Genomic DNA, 18,983 nt, shown 5'->3' with positions numbered 1-18,983 from the left:
CAAACCATTGTGGCCTACTTTAGAAGCACTGGCAATTATTTGGTCCTTATGATAAGGGTCACCCCCTTATGTGTAAAACCCCCAATTCAACTCCAAGCCCCTTGCTGGGTACAGAAATTCCTCCCCTGCTCACCCAATATGGATGTGACCACCATCAAATTAAAGCTGGACGTCATTGGTTTATTTCAAAACAAAGGTGTTGAAGAATGGCTAAACAGGGGGGGATTACTGTATGAAATGCTTTATGCTGCACTGTATACGACCATTCCTAATAATTTGACACACATTCGGCTGCAAATGTATCTCTCATGTCAACCTCTAGAGGGCAACAGCTGCATTGGCCCTGCCACGTCTATGTGCTAGAAGAAGACAGCTCATGACGTCAGCGCGTTGGAGCATGCCTACTACGCTCGGACATAAACAAAGGCAGGACGCTGTGCTGCAATAAACTCTATTCTCCGGGTATTTTTTATGTTGACAGTACCGAAAGATTGGTGAGCAGTTTCTGGAGATATGGAAGACGCATTATTGATGCGAGTAAGTGTATTCACCGACCAAGGAGGCAGGAAATACATGGAAGATGTGACCGAAGTCATAGTGGAGCCCGTGCCGGGAGAAGAGGAGCCGATCCCGGGTGAGCCTGAGGAGAGCAGTGGGGGAGACAGTACGATCGTTTCTCTGGCTGCGGACATCCAACCAGACCGGACTGGTGAATCCGTTGTGACCCCGCGGGTTTCAGCTGCACCCTGTGAACCTGTGAGAACGGAAGACCAAAGTATATTGGTGGAAACGTCTTTACCGGGAGGGCAGAGCCCGGCGCGAGCTCAGCCGAGCAGCGCGAGTCCTTCCCGCCGTTCTGTAGCATTCTTCGCCGTGTTCGACGGGCACGGGGGTCGCGAGGCTGCACAGTTTGCGCGAGACTATCTGTGGGAGTTCTTGAAGAAGCAGCGGGGGTTCTGGTCCGACTGTGACCGGGAGGTCTGCGCTGCTCTTCGCAAAGGATTTGTAGCCTGCCATCACGCTATGTGGAAAAAACTACGTAAGTTTACTAACGTTTCGGGCAACTAGTTATATGACATATATTGGCTGTCAGTTTGGGGCCGTATACGTACCCCCCCCCCCCCCCCCCTCGGTTGGAGGGACCATCACGCAAAACCTCTCAACCAGACTTCCAAATTAGTCGCTACACCCTGAAAGTTTGTACTTGACACCGATGGCTCACTTGACTTACCAATAAGATCTCTATGGAATCAGTAAAGTCCTTCTCTCATGACTGTGTGTACATTATCAAAAATGTCCAACTTAAATCCATTGGCACTACTATTTAGTCTTTGTTGCTACTTTAAATATAAACTGAATTATGAGGCTAGCACCCGAAGGAACACAGCTAACGAGGTTAGCAGCGGCCAATGCATCACTTCACTCCAAACAAAGCCACATTAACTCAACTGGTAGGCCTAATTGGCCAGTTACCAATTATTTTATTTTCTGTTTTATTAGTCGGCCACTATTGTATTGTCTTCTTATGCGTGACTCCTCACATTACATATCCCATTACCAAATATATTGAATCGTGACGTAGCCAGTGTGTGCTAGGCTGGCCGTCTGCCTGGATATGCCTGGGCATGTCAGCTGTTTCACAGCTGGTCACACAATGGTGTCTGTAAGGCGCATGTGTGACTTTGATTACATTGGGAACCCAGGACCTTAAGGTCACAGAGTTGGCCAGGCTCATTACAAAGAATCTTTAAGGACATCAGCAAATGAATGCAAAATCATTTTTAGTAGCATTTATTTCCTGCTCTTAATTTTTGCTGTGTTGTGTATAGTTCAGTGTACTGCAGGGGAATATGCATTAAAGCTTATAGCTCAATCAATATAATCATGTTCTCTCTTTCATTTTCTCAGCTGAATGGCCTAAGACACTCACAGGCCTTCCGAGCACATCAGGCACCACAGCCAGCATAGTGGTCATCCGAGGAAACCGCATGTATGTGGCTCACGTCGGGGACTCGGCTGTGGTTCTCGGTGTCCAGGATGACCCCTTAGTCCCGTATATAAGAGCTGTGGAAGTCACACAAGACCACAAACCTGAACTACCCAGAGAGAGGGAGCGTATTGAAGGTCTGGGAGGGAGGTAAGTGGTGATCGCATTGCAATGGCCCATATGCATGCAGCTGGAGGAATGCTTTACTGCATACTGTGTGGTAGATGATAAAGCTAGTAGGGAGAAGTGCTGCAGTACGGCCACAGAACCTAATGTCAATCATATTTGGTGTACATGGATATGTGATTATTCTTATATGTGTGGGCGGATGCAAACAAAGTTAACTCCTCCTACTTCAACTCAACATTTCACTGCAGATCACCTACCACAGAAGTGGCTGTGATTGATTTGTCTTTGTAAATTTGCAGGTCATGAAATTGGTAAAGGCCGAAAGGCATAATGTGCAGCACCAACATGTCTGAAAAGTCTATTAGATCTCCCTCATTTGGAGCATAAGAGAGGCCCTTCTTAATAATTCAACTTCAATGAAATAGATAATGAAACCATATAATGTAATATTTCCAATCAAGGTTATCACTCACAGATGTTTATGTTATTGGTTGAACCATCAGATCCAATGTTGCAATATTTTGTCACATTTGGGGTAAATACTATTCCCTGTTTTATTTTGTGTATTTCTACTTGCCCCTCCAGTGTCCTGCATTAATCTAATTAAGATGTATTAAAGCAGAACAATGTTTTTTTCCAACATTTTGTGCATTTGTCACATGTCAGTTTATACAGTATCTCCCCTCCTCTGTCTATCTGTTGACAGTGTTATCAAGAAATCTGGAGTCAACCGGGTTGTCTGGAAGAGGCCGAGGCTGAGTCACAACGGCCCAGTACGCCGGAGCACTGTCATTGACCAGATACCATTCTTGGCAGTAGCCCGAGCTCTAGGTAGGAAAAATAACCATCACAGTTCTCTCAACAAACAACCTGTTCACTAGGTAGCATAAATGAATGACTTGGACACTATTGTTGTTTTTGTGTGGTCATAAAAAAACTGACAAAAGCATGCTTATAAGAAGAATCTATCAGTTGTAGGGACTACTCCATTCAGGAAAACAGGGATTGATTGCTAGTCAATCAATCAAAAGCCGCTAGTATCACTGTTTTGATTAATTTGCCTTGATTAGAAGATCTGGTGAAAGCTTTCCATTGTCCCGTTGATCAAACGCTCTGCAGCACAGTTTTATACAAGTGCGTTTTTATTGCCAAGAAGACAAATTATTTGACATGTGAAAGAGGGGAGGAGGAACAACCCCCCAGCCAGTCACCATGGAGAGTGTTGAAGACCAGTTTGTCTTCTTTACAACAGGTGATCTGTGGAGCTATGACTTTTACAGCGGGGAGTTTGTGGTTTCTCCAGAGCCAGACACTAGTGTGGTGACCCTTGACCACAGAAAACACCGCTACATCATCCTGGGCAGCGATGGACTGTGGAACATGGTGCCACCTCAAGAGGCTATCTCCATGTGTCAGAACAATGATGAGGCAATGGTGAGAAAGACCTGGTTACTCTTTAGCTGTTATCATTTTGAATGTTGTGTGGCTTTGTTTTCTACCTGCCTGAAATGTTAGCTGATGTAGACTAAGGTGGTCATTTCTAGTCGCTCATGACTATATTTATGATAATCACGATAATATTTTGAGTCTTTTTATCGCGATCATCCCATCCCCTAGTAAAAACTGTCCGTGTCAGTGTAATATGCCTTCTATGCTGCAGGCACCATGTGGAGTATCGAGTGCCCGGCAGCTGGTCAGCCATGCTTTGTTGCGGTGGCGCCAGCGTATGTTGCGTGCTGACAACACCAGTGCCATCGTAATCGCCGTGCAGGAGCCTGGGTCCTGCCAGGACGTGCTGCACCACGAGGAGGTGCTGCTGGACCTAACAAAGGTATCCCAGTCTCCCCCCACATCCCTATCCCGCGCTGACACCCCTCTTCTTCAGGTAAGGGCACGATGGCATACCCTGCACTCAATTATTCCCAAATAATGAATCATAATAAAGGATATTAAAGGATTTTTGGGGAGTGTATGTACATTTCACAAGCGCTGTAGTTTGTCCTCACAGTTTTTTTTAACCTGTCGTCCTGCAGCGGCCTCTAGAGGAAGATTCTCTCTCTGCCATGTGTGAGCTCCTCCCTCCCTTGGAGCGACGGGACGGACTATCAGGGAGCAACAGCCTGTACCACCTGAATCTGTCTGACCCGTTCACTCTGACTCCACTCTGTTCAGACAGTAGTGCCGAGCTGCCCAGTCAGTCCAGTCCCACTGACAGGACAGTCGGAAGCAGGACAGCCAGCAGCAAAAGAACTACTGACGGATCATCGTCAGGCCAGTCGTCGGAGAAGGTCCCACGCAGGACTACTGACAGGCCGCCGCTTGTCCAACACAACGCAGAGAAAAAACAGAAGGAGTCCAATAACGTCTCCCCCATCCAGCAGCATAACAAAACCACGATGTGTGTGTGCTGAAATACACACACACACACACGGAAACACCAAACTGCTGCCTTCCACGTCTCCAGTGGTGTTTCTGATCCTTATGTTTGCATTTTTCCGGCACTTGGCCTTGCTGTCGAGGTTGTGTCGAGACTTCTTGCTCAGCACCAGTACAACTCACATTTGAAAACGTAAGGAGTACTCTTTTCACAACAAATGTGTTAGTTTGGAAAATTCCTTCCAGAAATGCTGATTAAATGTGTCTTCATGTGTCCTCAGTTACAGTTGTAAAAAAAATAAGTATGGCTAATGATGGTGTAAATATTATGCATTTTATAGTTGGGTATTGATTAAGTCCAACTGTTCATGTGAAACAAATATATATTTTTTATACATGCTTTTATTGGTGGATGATAAAACATGAACATTGAGATGAGCTTCACCAGAGGTTTCATCTCCGTCTCATTCTCCACATACCATTTTGTGCACACCCTGTGTTTCCACATATTTATGTGTTTTTATTTAATCCCTGGACATTTGTCTTGAATATAAACAGACGGTGCTGCTACAGTCACAAACCAGGAAGCTACTACATTGTGTATATTGATATAAAAGTATGTCATAAGTGTTAGCATTAGCATTTTCGTCTTTGAGAGTATGCATTTGACACACCTGCCCATGTGAGGTTTCAGTTGTGTTTTTAAGTTTCAAATTGCACAATGCATCTTAATGGATAGGGCCACTCTCTCAATCATATTTCAATGTTGTTAATATGTAATGAGTTGAGCTTTTCATTTGATGTAATCACTTCCCCCCGAGCCAGCTTCATTCATTCATGCATTCATTCATTCATCAGATATGATTTTCTGTTTCCAAGAATGCCTTTGCAGAAGCTTTTGTAGAGCCTGGCACGGCTCTGGTGCTGGATCTATCCGTATCAGTGGTGTCATTTGGTCTAACCAGCTGTGAGAATAAGAAAAATGCTTTATTTCAAGCATGTTGGTCCCGAAAGACGGGGTTGTCGCTCCATCCCCAGTCCATCCTGCTCCCTTGTTTTTGTTTTTGTTTTAGTTTTTTTTGCATCAAGTGAGTAGTGGTTCTTTTCTGTTTTGGTGAGGCTGACTCGGAGATTCCTTAGCATTCTTATTATGCCCCCTCTGTGCTGCAGCTTCAGTTGTAAGGTCACACTGATGTAAGCACAAAGCTCATTTGTGAGTAAATACACGGTGCATGGACTTTCTAAGAGAATCATTTTGCACTACTGTGGTGGCTTTATTTCTCTTTGAGAATCCTTTTTTTTTTATGATGCAGCCAGGAATAGATGACAGGTTTGGGCTTCTCAAATTAAAACACAGTAAATGTAGGATATTTGAGGTCAAATAATAACATTATTTTAACTTTGATGAGTAGAAGGGAATCTTCATTAATCTGCGTAGAGAATGCACAATATAGCTGTGCCCCATTTTGTTTCTGATGTTTTTTATGTTTGAGTCAGCATTACACAAATGACACAGATGTCTCATTCTTTCAAAGAGATTGTTCCATGATGATGTATTTTCCTTGAGCTAGGTGTAATTTCTAACAGGAATTGGTAGCATTTTGGATTGGTTATAAAATATTGCGTCTGAGGATGTAATGTTTGACATGTTTTTTTCTCCCATAAATACAGTCTGTTACATTTATGTATGTTTTTTCCCTCGTAAATCTTAGTATACTAAGATGAATAATCGCATCCCTGGCTCATGGCTGTGCTACCAGCCTCAAGTGCATGTGTACAGTGTAAATGCGAAGAACACATTTCCGGAAATTAACCTATTTAAATAAAAAGCTCTCTGAACTAAACTGATTGCTGTGCTTTGCAATTAAACAGTCATTCATTTTTAATGGTTAATGCCTTCTGCTTATTTGGTTTGAAGGCTGTAAAGCATAACAGCCCACAGTGATTTTATGCTGAGGGCGTCACTTACATTTCATCAGTTTTGTCTGAAAACTCAAATTTTAATGTTGCATCTTGATTCCACTCATTTTGAGAAATGTAACACATTTAATTTCACAATCACATCTTACAAACATTTTTAGCTTTTGTGACATATTTGTATTTTTCATACTGAAAGCTGAAATACTTGTGGAGGAGTCCAAACTTTTTTCCAACATAAATTGTTTACATGACTAAAAAGATGCAGGTGAAACAGAGACAATATCACATGAGTTAGCTCCTCCTAGAAGGAATATCAAGAATAGAAGCTGGTTAACAACCCCCAAACAGCAGACACAAGCATGGGCGTCGCCACCATATATTGAGGGGTGGGCAGAAATGTAGTTAGGGTAACGGAACGGTGAGTCATAGAGACACGGGCTAAAGACTGGTTTGTTCAGAAGGGTCAAATTAGTCAACCCCCTCCTTCCATTCCCAAGATATACGCAGAAATGTGAAAATTGGGGTTAGGGTTGGGGTTGAGGTTAGGTTTAGGGTTAATTCCTTTTTTTATTTCGGCTGTATCTCCGGAACGGTACGTCGTAGAGACACGAGCTGAAGCCTGGTGTGTTCAGAAGGGTCGAATTAGATCAGACGCCACCCACTCCCGAGTCTCTACGACCTTTTCAATGATGCGCAGTAAATTAATTGGACTAACTTGTGAAACACTGGAATGCTCCTTTAAGGCCAGACGTATACTAACGTAACTTCCGTTGTGTTTTTTGTCAAATGTCCAGTACCAACCGGCAATCAAAATAAAAGCGTACAATTGTCACCTACCACAAGCAGTGGCAATGTTACGTCTCCGGTGAAAACGTGCAAAATGAATACTTTCCTCTAATGTATTTAAAAAAAAAGAAAATTCAAAAAGTGTGCTTTACTTCCAACATATTCCCAGATAATTCACAATAAGCATTTTATTTTGAAAGCGTAATGGTGTAATACGTCTAGTAGCTTCCTTTTACGTACTGCATGCGATTTTTGAGAGCGGGAAGAATCATGGAGAGAGTCTCACAAGGGGGAACCTAAACAACTCGTGTTTGACATATTTTCTGACAGTTTACCGTCAGAATACGTTTGACAGTACTTGTCACAGGTTTAACCATGGGATATAAATACCAGCAGTGAGTCATGGGAGCTTCCGCAACAGCTCTTTCAACAGTAATAACGTTAACGCTAGCTAACAGGAGACCATCCCTCAGCTCTCAGGTACGTTAGCACAGTAGACACCTTACACAGACAGCAAAGAAGTGAAATATAACGCTTGTTATACTGTTGGCAAGTTCTTCACAATGTGTTAGGTAACCTATAGTTTATTAGTCGTGTGCTACGATAGCATGCGAGTTGTAGTCACGGTTATTGACTTTACTTTGCTCGCATAACACTAAATATGTTACGTGAATATGTAAGTAACGTTAGCTTATAATATTTTTTATCATGCGTGTTTTCTCTTTTAGGCATTTCTGTAAAGCAGGGGCAGAGGAAGATGGCTAACGTTGCGTCCGGGGTGGAATACACCATTGGAGGGGTCAAGATCCACTTCCCCTGCAAGGCATACCCGTCCCAGCTGGCGATGATGAATTCAGTGAGTAACCCCGATGGACACGAACCGGGTTCTGCATAGGACGTGGACCTGTTAGTGTTCATAGGGAAGTAATGGCTAGTCACACAAGTAATAATGACATGATATACAAGCCAATCCACCTAAAGACAAAAACAATCTGTTACTCAATATTCCAGTGCTTAGCGCTGTCTTTGAATACAAATATTTGATATGTGGTTTCCAGCAGAGTTTATGATCTATAAGGACACCCAAGAACCTAATCTCGTAAACTCTTTCGATTTGAACATGATCAATTTCAAGGTGGATTTGTGTTACTTGGATGAAATTTGTTTTATTTACATTTAGTGATAGTTTATTTCTATCAAACCAACATTTTAATTTAAACAATTATTTCTTGGCAACCTCTAAAATCTGCTGGAGATCATCACCAGAACATAAAATATTTGTGTCATCCGCAACTACAATAATATAACATGTGAGACAATGCATCAACAATTCCTTCAATTACTTTCTTGACTACATATCAATATCGTCCCCATCATTGGACGTTTTGGACAGTTGTGTCAGCTTTGGTGATCTTTCAGCCATCTTGTACAGTGTATTTGTTGAAAGGCCCACTAGTTGTTATTCTATCCATAAACAAACCAACAAACGCTTATGTTATCCACCCAACCTTCCACCAATGAGCTCTACCAGCAGTTTGCAGTGGGTGACAGGTGGTGTATACCCTTGACATTGTCCTGTCTGTGAAGGGAGTAAAGTGATTCCATAATAATGTCATAGTAGTGACACACATTGATGCTGTATGTGGATCCTGAGTCAAACCCCAATATATGTTTACTGTAGGATATGTCTATGTGATTCTTAGTTGATATGTATATCTGTCTATATCTTGGACTGCATTGTGGCGCTTTTAAAATTCTGCATGGAAATCTTACAACACCATATGGATTTGGCATTTAACAGTGATTGTGTCTGTACCTTGTCTGCAGATTGTTCGAGGACTGAACTATGGCCAGCACTGTTTGCTGGAGAGTCCCACGGGAAGTGGAAAGAGCTTGGCCTTGCTCTGCTCGGCTCTGGCCTGGCAGCGTGCTCAGATTGGTATGTCTGCTCTGACTGAGAATAAAACAGTAAATAATGGTGTAGGCAAGTCAGCCTACTGGTGACCTCTAACAGAATGTAAAAGCTGGTGCGCAGATGAATAGGAGTCTATCTTACACTGGCAGTGCCACCTTTTTTACTATTGAATGTTTTTTTGTTTTTTTATTCAGTTGAATATAATATGTGGCGACGTCCCGCCTTTCTATTTCCGGTACCTGGGACCTCAATATGAATTTCTGATGCATGTATTCCTGTGGCTAGATCGAAATTATTCTCTGGTCCCGTTTGAATTGTGCCATGAATTTCACATGTTGTTTGTGGTTTTTAAAGATATTTTTTCATGCAAAAAAAACCAACTATGATTCATCACGAAGAAGGTTTGTGTGAGGCTGCTTTGTGAACTACAGCTCTTCACTGCTCTCGACGCAAATGCTATACATCAGTTTGAGCCAGCGATTCCTAGTCTTCTCACTGGACGGGAACCAAAAGAATGAACCGTACCTGCTGGAATGGGAACATTCAGGAACAAAACACACCGGCATCTTCGTTTGATCGGCACTGAATCGCTGTGAGACAGGGTGATGACGTGACGTCACATACACAACGTGTAGTCTTTCCCATTTTGTTTTCTCTACAGTCTTAAACTGAACAATTGCACAATCAACGGTCAAACTCTTGACGTGAAAAATTATAATTTAAATCCACAAACATATTTCTAATTCGGGGCATATAACGACTAGGACCAGCAAATAATTATCTGCATTGAGACCCATACATTTTTTACGATCTCAGAATTACCATGGGAGTATAGCGGAAGGGGCGGGACTTTGCCACTCTATAGTGATGTCGGACTAGATGCGACTTGACTTTGTGTTGTAATCCTATGGTGTAATTTAAATATGTCTCCCTGATCTTAGAGCAGTTTACTGTTAGTTAGCCATATCCTCATTACAAATGTGTTTCTTCCTCAATACCTTCTTGTTTGTAAATGTCTTCAGATTTTGTTGATAGGGCCTATGTCATGTACCGGCTGAGAGTCAGTGTCACTGATAGTTAAATCTGTGCTTCATTGTGTGATGACAGAGGGAGTAGACAAGAAACCATCAAACTGTGAAGATGATAAAAAGCCAGAAGTCCCCATCTCCTGTCAGTGTGTGTGTCACAGTACCACAGCAGCCAAACCTGCTGTTGTGGACCTCACTGTGTCACCCTGCAAAGAGACGACGCAGCTGCTGCCTCCAGCACCGGAACATAGTAAGTATCTTTCAGTCATTCATTTCATTTGTAACATGCATAGCTGTTCTGCCTGAACCAGATGGAGTCCTAGGAGTGCCGTAATAAAGAATACATCTGTAAATGATTTAGTTTTCAGTTTATTTCAGTATTCACATTGGCAACGCAGGGACAGAGGAAATGCACACCATAATGCAGGATCAGTGCTGATCGCGGTCAATTTTCATTATACTGAAATTTGCATATCGTCTGGTGCCTACACTGCCTAGTTATGCCTTTGTTATGTTATGTCTTGTTATGCCAAAGAAGCCCTTTTGTAAAGTAGCATGTATGTCATATTGCAGTAGTTCCCAACCTGTGTTGTAGCACATTTAATGGAAATTTCATTGACAAACTATTATAAACCAATTAAAAATATGAATAGAGTATTCTAATTGATCTATTGTCTGTTCTATATGTTCCGTCCTCAGCTACACGTAGACGTCATCCTACCTTGACACTTTTTACACAGATAAGATTTCACAGAGGACGAGCCAGCATTGAGCCAATTCCACACTGAATTTCTGTAATAATACAATAATGTGCTTGCTGTCTTTCAGTGCCATCACCAAAGGAGTTGCGGCCCAAGAAACAGTCTATAGCTGCTCGTCTGTCTGATATGTTCCAGTCGTCTCGAAGTGAGAAGGACGGCGACAACGACGACTTCATGCCAGAAAAGAAACGCATTCGCACTTCTGAACACCAGGTAGAGATGATTTATATATATTCAGTACATTAAATCTATAAGATGAATATATAATGATTTGGTCCTTGCGACGTAAATGGAAGAAATAGCAATATCTAAAGCGGTTTCATGATATGGTTATTTTGTACCTGCTAGATTTGATGCTAACTCAAAGTACTCTGTGTGTTGCCTATTCTAAAACTTTTACTAAGGTACAGGTTAATCAATATGCAATAATCAATATGCTGCCATACAATCACCTACAGTTGTCTTGCAGCTGTGTAAATTAAGAATACAAAATAAATGAATTGGTACCAGACAGTTTGTTATGACAAAATAAGGATTATTATCTGTGCCGAGGAAAAAGTCGGTACCAGTGGCTCAAGTAAGACTTGTTCTGCTGCTGAGACTTCATCAGCAATGGGGGATGGTACATGTTCATGGTCGACAGGCTAAAAAGCCCAGTTTCACAAGCCAAAACCCAGTGAAATTCCAAAATGTACTATTACTTCTTCACAATATAATTATAGGCTTATTCACTAATTAACAAACTTAACTCTTTGAAATTTGCACCTTAATTATATCAGCGACTGACCATTTTTAGTTAAAGGTATGCCAGAGAAAACATTTTCTCATGAAACATTATTAAACTTAGACAAAATGGACAAATGCTGAGACAAAGTAGATATATCTGGACTTATATGTGTCATATCTACTGAGGTAACGGCACAAATCAGAATAGTATGAGGTCAAAAACAGGCTAAATGTTGCATAGTCTAACATGCAAGCTAAATGGCTCAAAATGTATTACTAGTTTCCAAACTAAGAAATATAAATTCAAAATACCACCACTGCAAATTCAGAGTTTATTTTTAGGTATTAGGTATTAAATGAATACCCTCCTTTGTGTCCTTTTCAACAATTTTCTGCAGTGTTGTTGGAGTACATGGCTCCACCAACAATTCCACTAGAGACAAATAGGACTTGTGATACTGCAATAAGCCTTTTTCTATATAGTATGCTTTTCATTGGTTTTAAATGTCTGTAACTACTTAAGTAATGTGCATTCAGTGGAGTAAAGTTTCTGTGTTTGTTCCTCAGAGCCGTAGAAGTCAGCGTGGAGTGGTCTTCATAGATGATGAGCTGGAGATGAAGAATAAGCCTTCAGGGCCTCAGAGTTGGACCCCGGAGCCACACAGCCAAGCAGCTGGTCCGTCCTCATCCTGCTGCGTGAGTACACACTCCAGACAGATGTTGGGTTACGAGAGTATTATGGCTTTATTCATACAAGGGGACAATACTGTCCATATGTTTGGAAAAGCATGTTTCAGAAGACATTTTGACAAGTGACAGTAGTAAAGCACATAAAACATAATACACATAAATAATACAATGAATGATGGCTGTTTCATTTCAGGGTGCTGGTATTTTGCATGCTGGTTCACTATCACACCGTGACTTACTGGGATACTTATATAGAACATATTCGCTTTTTATTAGGTTTTTAGTATTGAGGTGATTTGTGTGCAAATCTACTCATAGTAGGGGTGTCAACGTCTACACGTGTAAACGGGTACACGCATAATAAATCATAACCGTTTAGAAAAATCAATATTCATAAAATCACAATTTTCCTCCTCGTTTATTTCCCAATATATACGCCTATAGTATTTTTAGGGGTGATGATGTTGCCTGAAAGCTTCAGACAATAACATTAACTAACTCTACAACTAAATGTTCCCACGAGTGCAGTTATCCGCATACATACATGACAATGTTACGTTGAGAAAAAAAACCTGCCGCCACAGCCAGTGACTTCAAGTTGACTCGGGGATGCGATGGCAGCGAAAAGCAAGCGCAGCACTGTGTGGCAGTTTTTTGAAGTTGGCTTATAGTAACAGCATGGGATCCATGCGCAACCACTTACAATGGCTTTGATGTAATGGGATTAGGAGGCGGTTGAATGGAAACAGAACCTTCTAGTGGTTATATGGTGCAACTGCGATAGAAAGAGATCATAAATTTAAACGTGTAACCGGGTACACGTCGGTTAGAAGCCCCGTGTACATGTGTAGAAAAAATTGTAAACGTTGACACCCCTAACTCATAGATTTACATAGATTTACTAACATTTCATGAATGAGACCCAGTATGTGTAGCCAGTCTATGAGAAAATGACCCTACTTCTCACATGATTTATTATCTCAGTAAACATGGGAAAAATGAGATTATGGTCTTAATCTCTAGTGTCAAGTCTTCTTCAATACAGCATGATGTTCATTTAGTAAATGATGGTCCATTTAGAGTTAAATAGACCATAAAGCAGGGGATGCTTTAGAGCGGGGCTACCTTGTGATTGAAGGGTAGCTAACATGGCGTTGCTACCAAATTACTTTAACACTTAGCAGTAAAGTTGACCTTGAATTATGAAGTTACGTTTGTTAACACTTTATTTATAAAGGGAAACCTTGAGAGGACGATGTCTAGGATTAGATGGAGGACTACATACAGAACTATGTCAAGGACTATTGGGGCTCATTTGTAAAATGTAAAAACACTTTTGGATTCTACTCGGGTAATTTTCTCTGCTCCATTAGTTACATCACTGCTGTTGCATATTTAAAATGTGTCAGATCAACAGCAGCTGGTGGACCATCCATAATAAATACACACACATTTTTTATAACAATACATATTGTAAGCTAATATATTGTAATTTAAGTTCCCCTGGTAAACATGATGTGTAATGCTGCGTATATGTCAAAGGCTTTTATTGTGAAAGGTAAGCAGGAAATATGAATAAGTAAAATGAATAAGTAAATTCAAAGTACTTAGATGATGGTATATAATACTTGGTTAGTGACCATCATTAATGCTACTTTTCAAGATGATTTGTCTGATCCACGCACTTGAAAACGTACTGGGTCCTAATTATTTTACATAAACACTAAAAATAGAAATATGGATGAAAAATATTCACTATCAGAATCTTCAATACCAAAATATTATTTTTGTGTTCTTTATGTCTATGACTGTTTGGTTGTTTGTCCCACCTGTCATTATGTGAAGCGTCCTTGATTCCCTTGAAAGGCGCTATATAAATTCCAGTCGCTGTTGTTATTATTTATAATAATAAAAATAATAATTACAAAAAAAGTATTGAATAAACCTCCCATTGGCAAGCATTTTGACTTGTCAACTAGTTCAGTTTCACTATGTCAGCAATGGGTTCATTGTTACCATTCACTAACACCACTGGGTGGCAATATACTCCACCACATTGAAAAAGGCTGTGTTTAATGTTTAGGCTTAAAATGAGAGAAGATTGACCACTGCAGATAATATATATATATATATATATATATATATATATATATATATAATTTTAGAAACTGGTATGTTTGTTTTTACAGAAAAATAGTTATACTAATTATTTATTTTCCTTTTTAACATTTAATTATATGGGCAGATCTGAGTGGACAAAATATTGTAAACACCTCCCAGTATTATATTATACTGGGAGGTGTTTACAATATTTAACATGGACGTAGGTGTGACATCACCTGTAGGTTTTTGAAGAGTTTGAAAGTGAAACTCCATGGATGGCTCCCACCCTTGCCATTTAGGCATGGCATATAGAAAGGATTCCAGGATTTAACCAAGTTTCACAGACATTACAGTTCCTGATATCATGTTGAAAACTGATGTGGGCACAGAGGTCATCTAGTGGCAGCTCATCACATAACGCCCTCACATTGTCCAGCAGCATGCCTGGTGTACATTTAAGGCTACAGCAAGTCATGTTTGCATAAAAAAAATCTCCAAAAGACACAAACATGGCAACACATTTAATTTCTTCTTTCAATGGCGGGGAGTTCGGTGACTTAAATTGATCCAGCAGACAGCTCGTGGCTGTGAGGGTGTCTGCCTGTCATCAAAGTGGCCACGCCCTTAGTTATGCATAACTTCAACCATTAATATAATTGAATTAACTGGTAAGTTGTATAAATATTCACCCACATACAGTCATTAATTGGGATGTTAGCTATAGAGTCCAAAACGTTCTGTTATAAAGGTGGCCATCGTAACATGGGGGTCTATGGGGATTGACTGGCTTTTGGAGCCCTCAAGTGGTCATTTGAAGTACTGTAGTGTATGACACCTCAGCGTTGGCTTCATTTCCGAGCACTGGAAGTTACCACTTCGTTAAAGTACAGCGCCTGTGAAAGGTGAAAAATGTACTTTGTTCGGGACAGCTAGCAAGCCATTTTGCCACACGCAAGCATACGTTTGGTGAGTTTCTGAATACCATTAGCTCCTCCAAAATGTGATTCATTTGGTGGAATAAAAATAATAATCATTGCGACCTCTGGTTGGTGCTTGGGCGTAACGAAAAGCAGCTCATTCTCACGTTTGAAAATGAAAGCTGGTAATATTTGGCATCTCTGCTTGAGAAATAACTGAAATTTCATTAGCTCTAGTTTTATTACAGGGTTGAGCATTACTTTTAGTCAGATGGAGCTAATAAACTGACAACTGAGAGTGTTTTCAAGCTGCATTGCCGCAGTCAGATGCAACTGAAGTAGGTGCATCAAGTAACACCGTGTACTTCAAGGTATCTGGAGGCTGTTTCTGGTGAATAATCCATGTTCCTGAGCTCTCTCCAGTTCCCAAAGACCCGGCAGGTTAGCTATTAGACATGCTCAGCCATAGAGTGCTGTTCAGAATGCAGCTCACAGGAATGGTTGAACTCTCGCAACTGCGTCTTAACGTGCCACAGGTGTGTGGCTCGGCTTTAGAGCCGCGGATGGTTGTAGGTGGAAAAAGAGGAGGAGGGAAAGTAAAGTCGAAAAAGCGCGGCCCTCTCTGGTTTCCCTGCAGCTACATGACCCTGGCTCTTTTGTCCCACGAGCGCTGACTGACTGCCTGAATGGGGCCCTTTGAAGCAAGCTCCAGTTTTAATTAAGAGGGTTTGCCTCGCCTGGACCGCTGATCTGTGAAAGCCACGGGGATAAATATTGAATGGGGTTCACCCGCTGGTTACTGCGCCCGAGGGATAAACAGGTGCTTTGGAGGGCAGATATTTGCCAGGGCCCCCTACCTGCACAGTGTGGTCATGTCGGGAGGAGGGGGTGTTCGGTGTCATGTCTTCCAAGGTATTGGCTATTGAAGCCCACCCTTATTTGAATGAATTCCAAGCCCTCGAAAGCTGTGGAATGAGGAGCAAATTGGTGTCCAGTGAGAGGCGCCAGTGATACCTAAGTGATCCGCTGCCTGCGGCCCCTCATGCCCTCTGACTGGCCCCCTGGAGTGTGAGATTTCCATCTCTCAGGTGTTGGCAGGGCGTACAGCAACAGAAGCCTACCTGTGAATATTGCGAGGTGTTCGGTAACACCGCTGACCTCTGTTCCGTTAATTCCAGAAAGCGTTCAGTCATTGCATACACTTCCACCTGACATGTAGGTATAGAACCGTAGTACACCTGTCCTAAATAATGTACATGCTTTAGGAAACGGTTCCCTCGCATAAGATGTTGTTTGAAAGAGAAAGCGAGGGCATTTTTCATTGCAAGCAGCAACCATGGTCACAACACCAGTGGTTATGTTCTCGTTGCGAACAGAGCTGGCATTCCGTTTGCCCCTTTTTTGCCAGTTATCTGCATTCCTTACTAGGGGGTGTCTGCTCTGGGCGGTGGGGCCAGGCTTGAAACCTTGTTGTCCTGGCATCTCAGGAGGCAGGCGCGTAAAAGGATACTCTTGTGTCAGCTGTTTCCTGCTGCAGCTTTTGACAAGGGCCTCTATTCATCAGCAAGCCCTTCTACACTGCCCCCCCCCCCCCCCCCCCCCACCTGCCAATGAATAAGTAATTATTGGCCATCTTGGGGCAGGATATTTGGATGGCTCTATTTAATGTGGCAGCAGCAGGTAAGGTGATCGGGCTCAGGGCCCAGGCTGTGAAGCGTAACTGTTCCAGAGGAGAAAGGTAACCTGAACTGGTGTTGGGGCCCTGCAGCACCTCTGTTTATTTTTCACATGGGCTCAGGGCTCGTTATCCCTCTTAACTCTGAGAGACGGCTCTCTAAGGGCTCTCTTTGGCCCACACTCCATCACACATTGTAATATTTGATGGGCAAACATGCTTGGAAAATCTGAGCCGCCGGGTAACTCGAGCTGCTCGTCTGTCATCAGAAGTGCTACCTTCTGATCCCCATCATAAGTTGCGATGTGAGACAAGACATACCATTCATTCTTACGTTGACTCATTCGGCTAATTTGTTGAGGATTTAGGGATAAACTTGTTTGTCAAGCTTGTGAGTTATGTTTATTTATGTTATTAATAAAAAATATCATGATCTCTGAACAAGGAGTCTTTTTTTTAACAAACAAAGATGCCCTGGTGACAAGATGTGCATATCAATGTTGACCATTTGGTCTGATGCCTTTAGCTATTTAACAAATGACAGTGCCACTACATCAGATCCTTGCGGCTCCCCAGATTGGTTCATTTCAGGAGGTCACCAATGGGCATGGGGCGAAAATTTCATGTCCTGATTATCCTGCCAAAATAATTGTGATTCATGATATTATCCCAATAACCATCAAAATGTTCTAATTGCGTCATAGAAAAGACACAAATATTCTTTTAAAGTGAAAAAAAATCAAATAAACTTCATCATAAATCCTCATGTCTCCCAGAATGTGTTTTTATATCCTATATTTTTATTCTATTTTTCTCTACAATGATGGCAGCAAGAAAGCTTATCTTTTTTTATATATTTGATGATATTTACATTTATCCCGATAATGTAAATTCACAGCACATCAACACTTAATGATATGCCTGTTACAGCAGGTGTACTAAATGTATATACATGCTGTACAGGCTTTTTAATGATTTTGACAGTAAATAAAATAAAGGATCTCTAGACCTTTTTGTTAAAGAGTAAAAGCCTTTCAGCAACAGACACTGAGACACGCCCAGTCTCATCTATCATTGACTCATTTCCCACAATCAGTGTAACATTACAATCACAGCACAGTCCTTTGCTCTCAATTCTGTAGACTTGAACCAGAAATCTGGTGAGTCAGTGACTCATTATTAGGAGATGCAGTTTTACTCTTTTAGGGGCTGGTTAGCTAGCTAGCTAGCTAGCTTAATCCATACTGATTTAATGCCACAGGCTTCGTTGGTGACGAAAGCTGCCTCCATATACGTCACCTGGCTCCAGGTCAGCACAGTTGCGAAATTCAAGTGCAATAGCCATGTTTCAACCAGTAGAGGACAGTCTTTAATAATTTTTTTAACACAATATGTAGACACAAACTGGGAGATTGTAGATCATCCAACCAAGTCAGCATTATGCATCTTCTGTGCATTAATGTATGCTCGTATTTTCAGAAATACGACACAGACACGACTTCTTAAACAGCACATCGGAAGATTTCTATAGAATTCAGTGACGCTCTTTTCTTAAAGGCATGTACCGCTAAACTGGTTTCCAGTGACTTCAGAGCAACATCTGACATTGTTTTTACATGTTAATAGATGTTTGTTGTGTACAGCAAGTTTCAGTGAAGACTTAATTTTCTGTCATCAATTCAAGGTGCTGTCCTTGTATATGAAGTGTATCATTACAGTGTTACCCATGTGATCACTTGATCAATCGCTCTTTTAAACCATGCAGCCCAAACATGTGTACACATTTCAACAGCTGCTTTGCTGCTGTTAAGTGTTTGATTATCAAATTTTAGACCTTTGAATAACATCAAATCTGAAACAATTAAGCTCTTTAAACTCCTAACTTAAGGATCATATTTGTGATTCGGATATATACACTAAAATAGGGCCTGTTTCGCAAAAGTAATGCAAATCAGCATAAGTAAGAATAA

General features: G+C 41.4%; 2 protein-coding genes across 2 annotated transcripts in view; both read left to right on the top strand.

Moving 5' to 3' along the window:
* The first annotated feature begins 406 nt into the window (after window positions 1-406).
* Window positions 407-6,315, top strand: ppm1da (protein phosphatase, Mg2+/Mn2+ dependent, 1Da). Its single transcript, XM_084019085.1, has 6 exons — window positions 407-1,039; window positions 1,909-2,137; window positions 2,823-2,947; window positions 3,369-3,550; window positions 3,777-4,001; window positions 4,150-6,315. The coding sequence occupies exons 1-6, from the start codon at window positions 514-516 to the stop codon at window positions 4,525-4,527; spliced, it is 1,665 nt and encodes a 554-aa protein (XP_083875211.1). The 5' UTR covers window positions 407-513; the 3' UTR covers window positions 4,528-6,315.
* A 1,149-nt stretch (window positions 6,316-7,464) lies between these two features.
* Window positions 7,465-18,983, top strand: part of brip1 (BRCA1 interacting helicase 1) — a 79,743-nt gene continuing 68,224 nt past the window's right edge. Inside the window, exons 1-6 of the mRNA XM_084019463.1 lie at window positions 7,465-7,678; window positions 7,927-8,054; window positions 9,026-9,137; window positions 10,221-10,391; window positions 10,970-11,115; window positions 12,196-12,324. Of these exons, the coding sequence (XP_083875589.1) occupies window positions 7,956-8,054; window positions 9,026-9,137; window positions 10,221-10,391; window positions 10,970-11,115; window positions 12,196-12,324 (657 nt within the window). The 5' untranslated portion in view covers window positions 7,465-7,678; window positions 7,927-7,955. The remainder of the gene's footprint in view (window positions 7,679-7,926; window positions 8,055-9,025; window positions 9,138-10,220; window positions 10,392-10,969; window positions 11,116-12,195; window positions 12,325-18,983) is intronic.

The sequence above is a fragment of the Eutrigla gurnardus genome, assembly GCF_963514095.1.
Source record: "Eutrigla gurnardus genome assembly, chromosome: 10".
NCBI lineage: Eukaryota > Metazoa > Chordata > Actinopteri > Perciformes > Triglidae > Eutrigla > Eutrigla gurnardus.
Note: the sequence above shows the minus strand (reverse complement) of the source record. Positions and strands in the feature narration are given on the sequence as shown.

Bases quoted from the DNA above. Each gene is read 5' to 3' on its own strand.
- ppm1da (XM_084019085.1), top strand. From the start codon at position 514: ATGGAAGACGCATTATTGATGCGAGTAAGTGTATTCACCGACCAAGGA. The intron at 1,040-1,908 runs GTAAGTTTACTA...TCATTTTCTCAG, and splicing joins CGCTATGTGGAAAAAACTAC to CTGAATGGCCTAAGACACTC. The intron at 3,551-3,776 runs GTGAGAAAGACC...TCTATGCTGCAG, and splicing joins AGAACAATGATGAGGCAATG to GCACCATGTGGAGTATCGAG.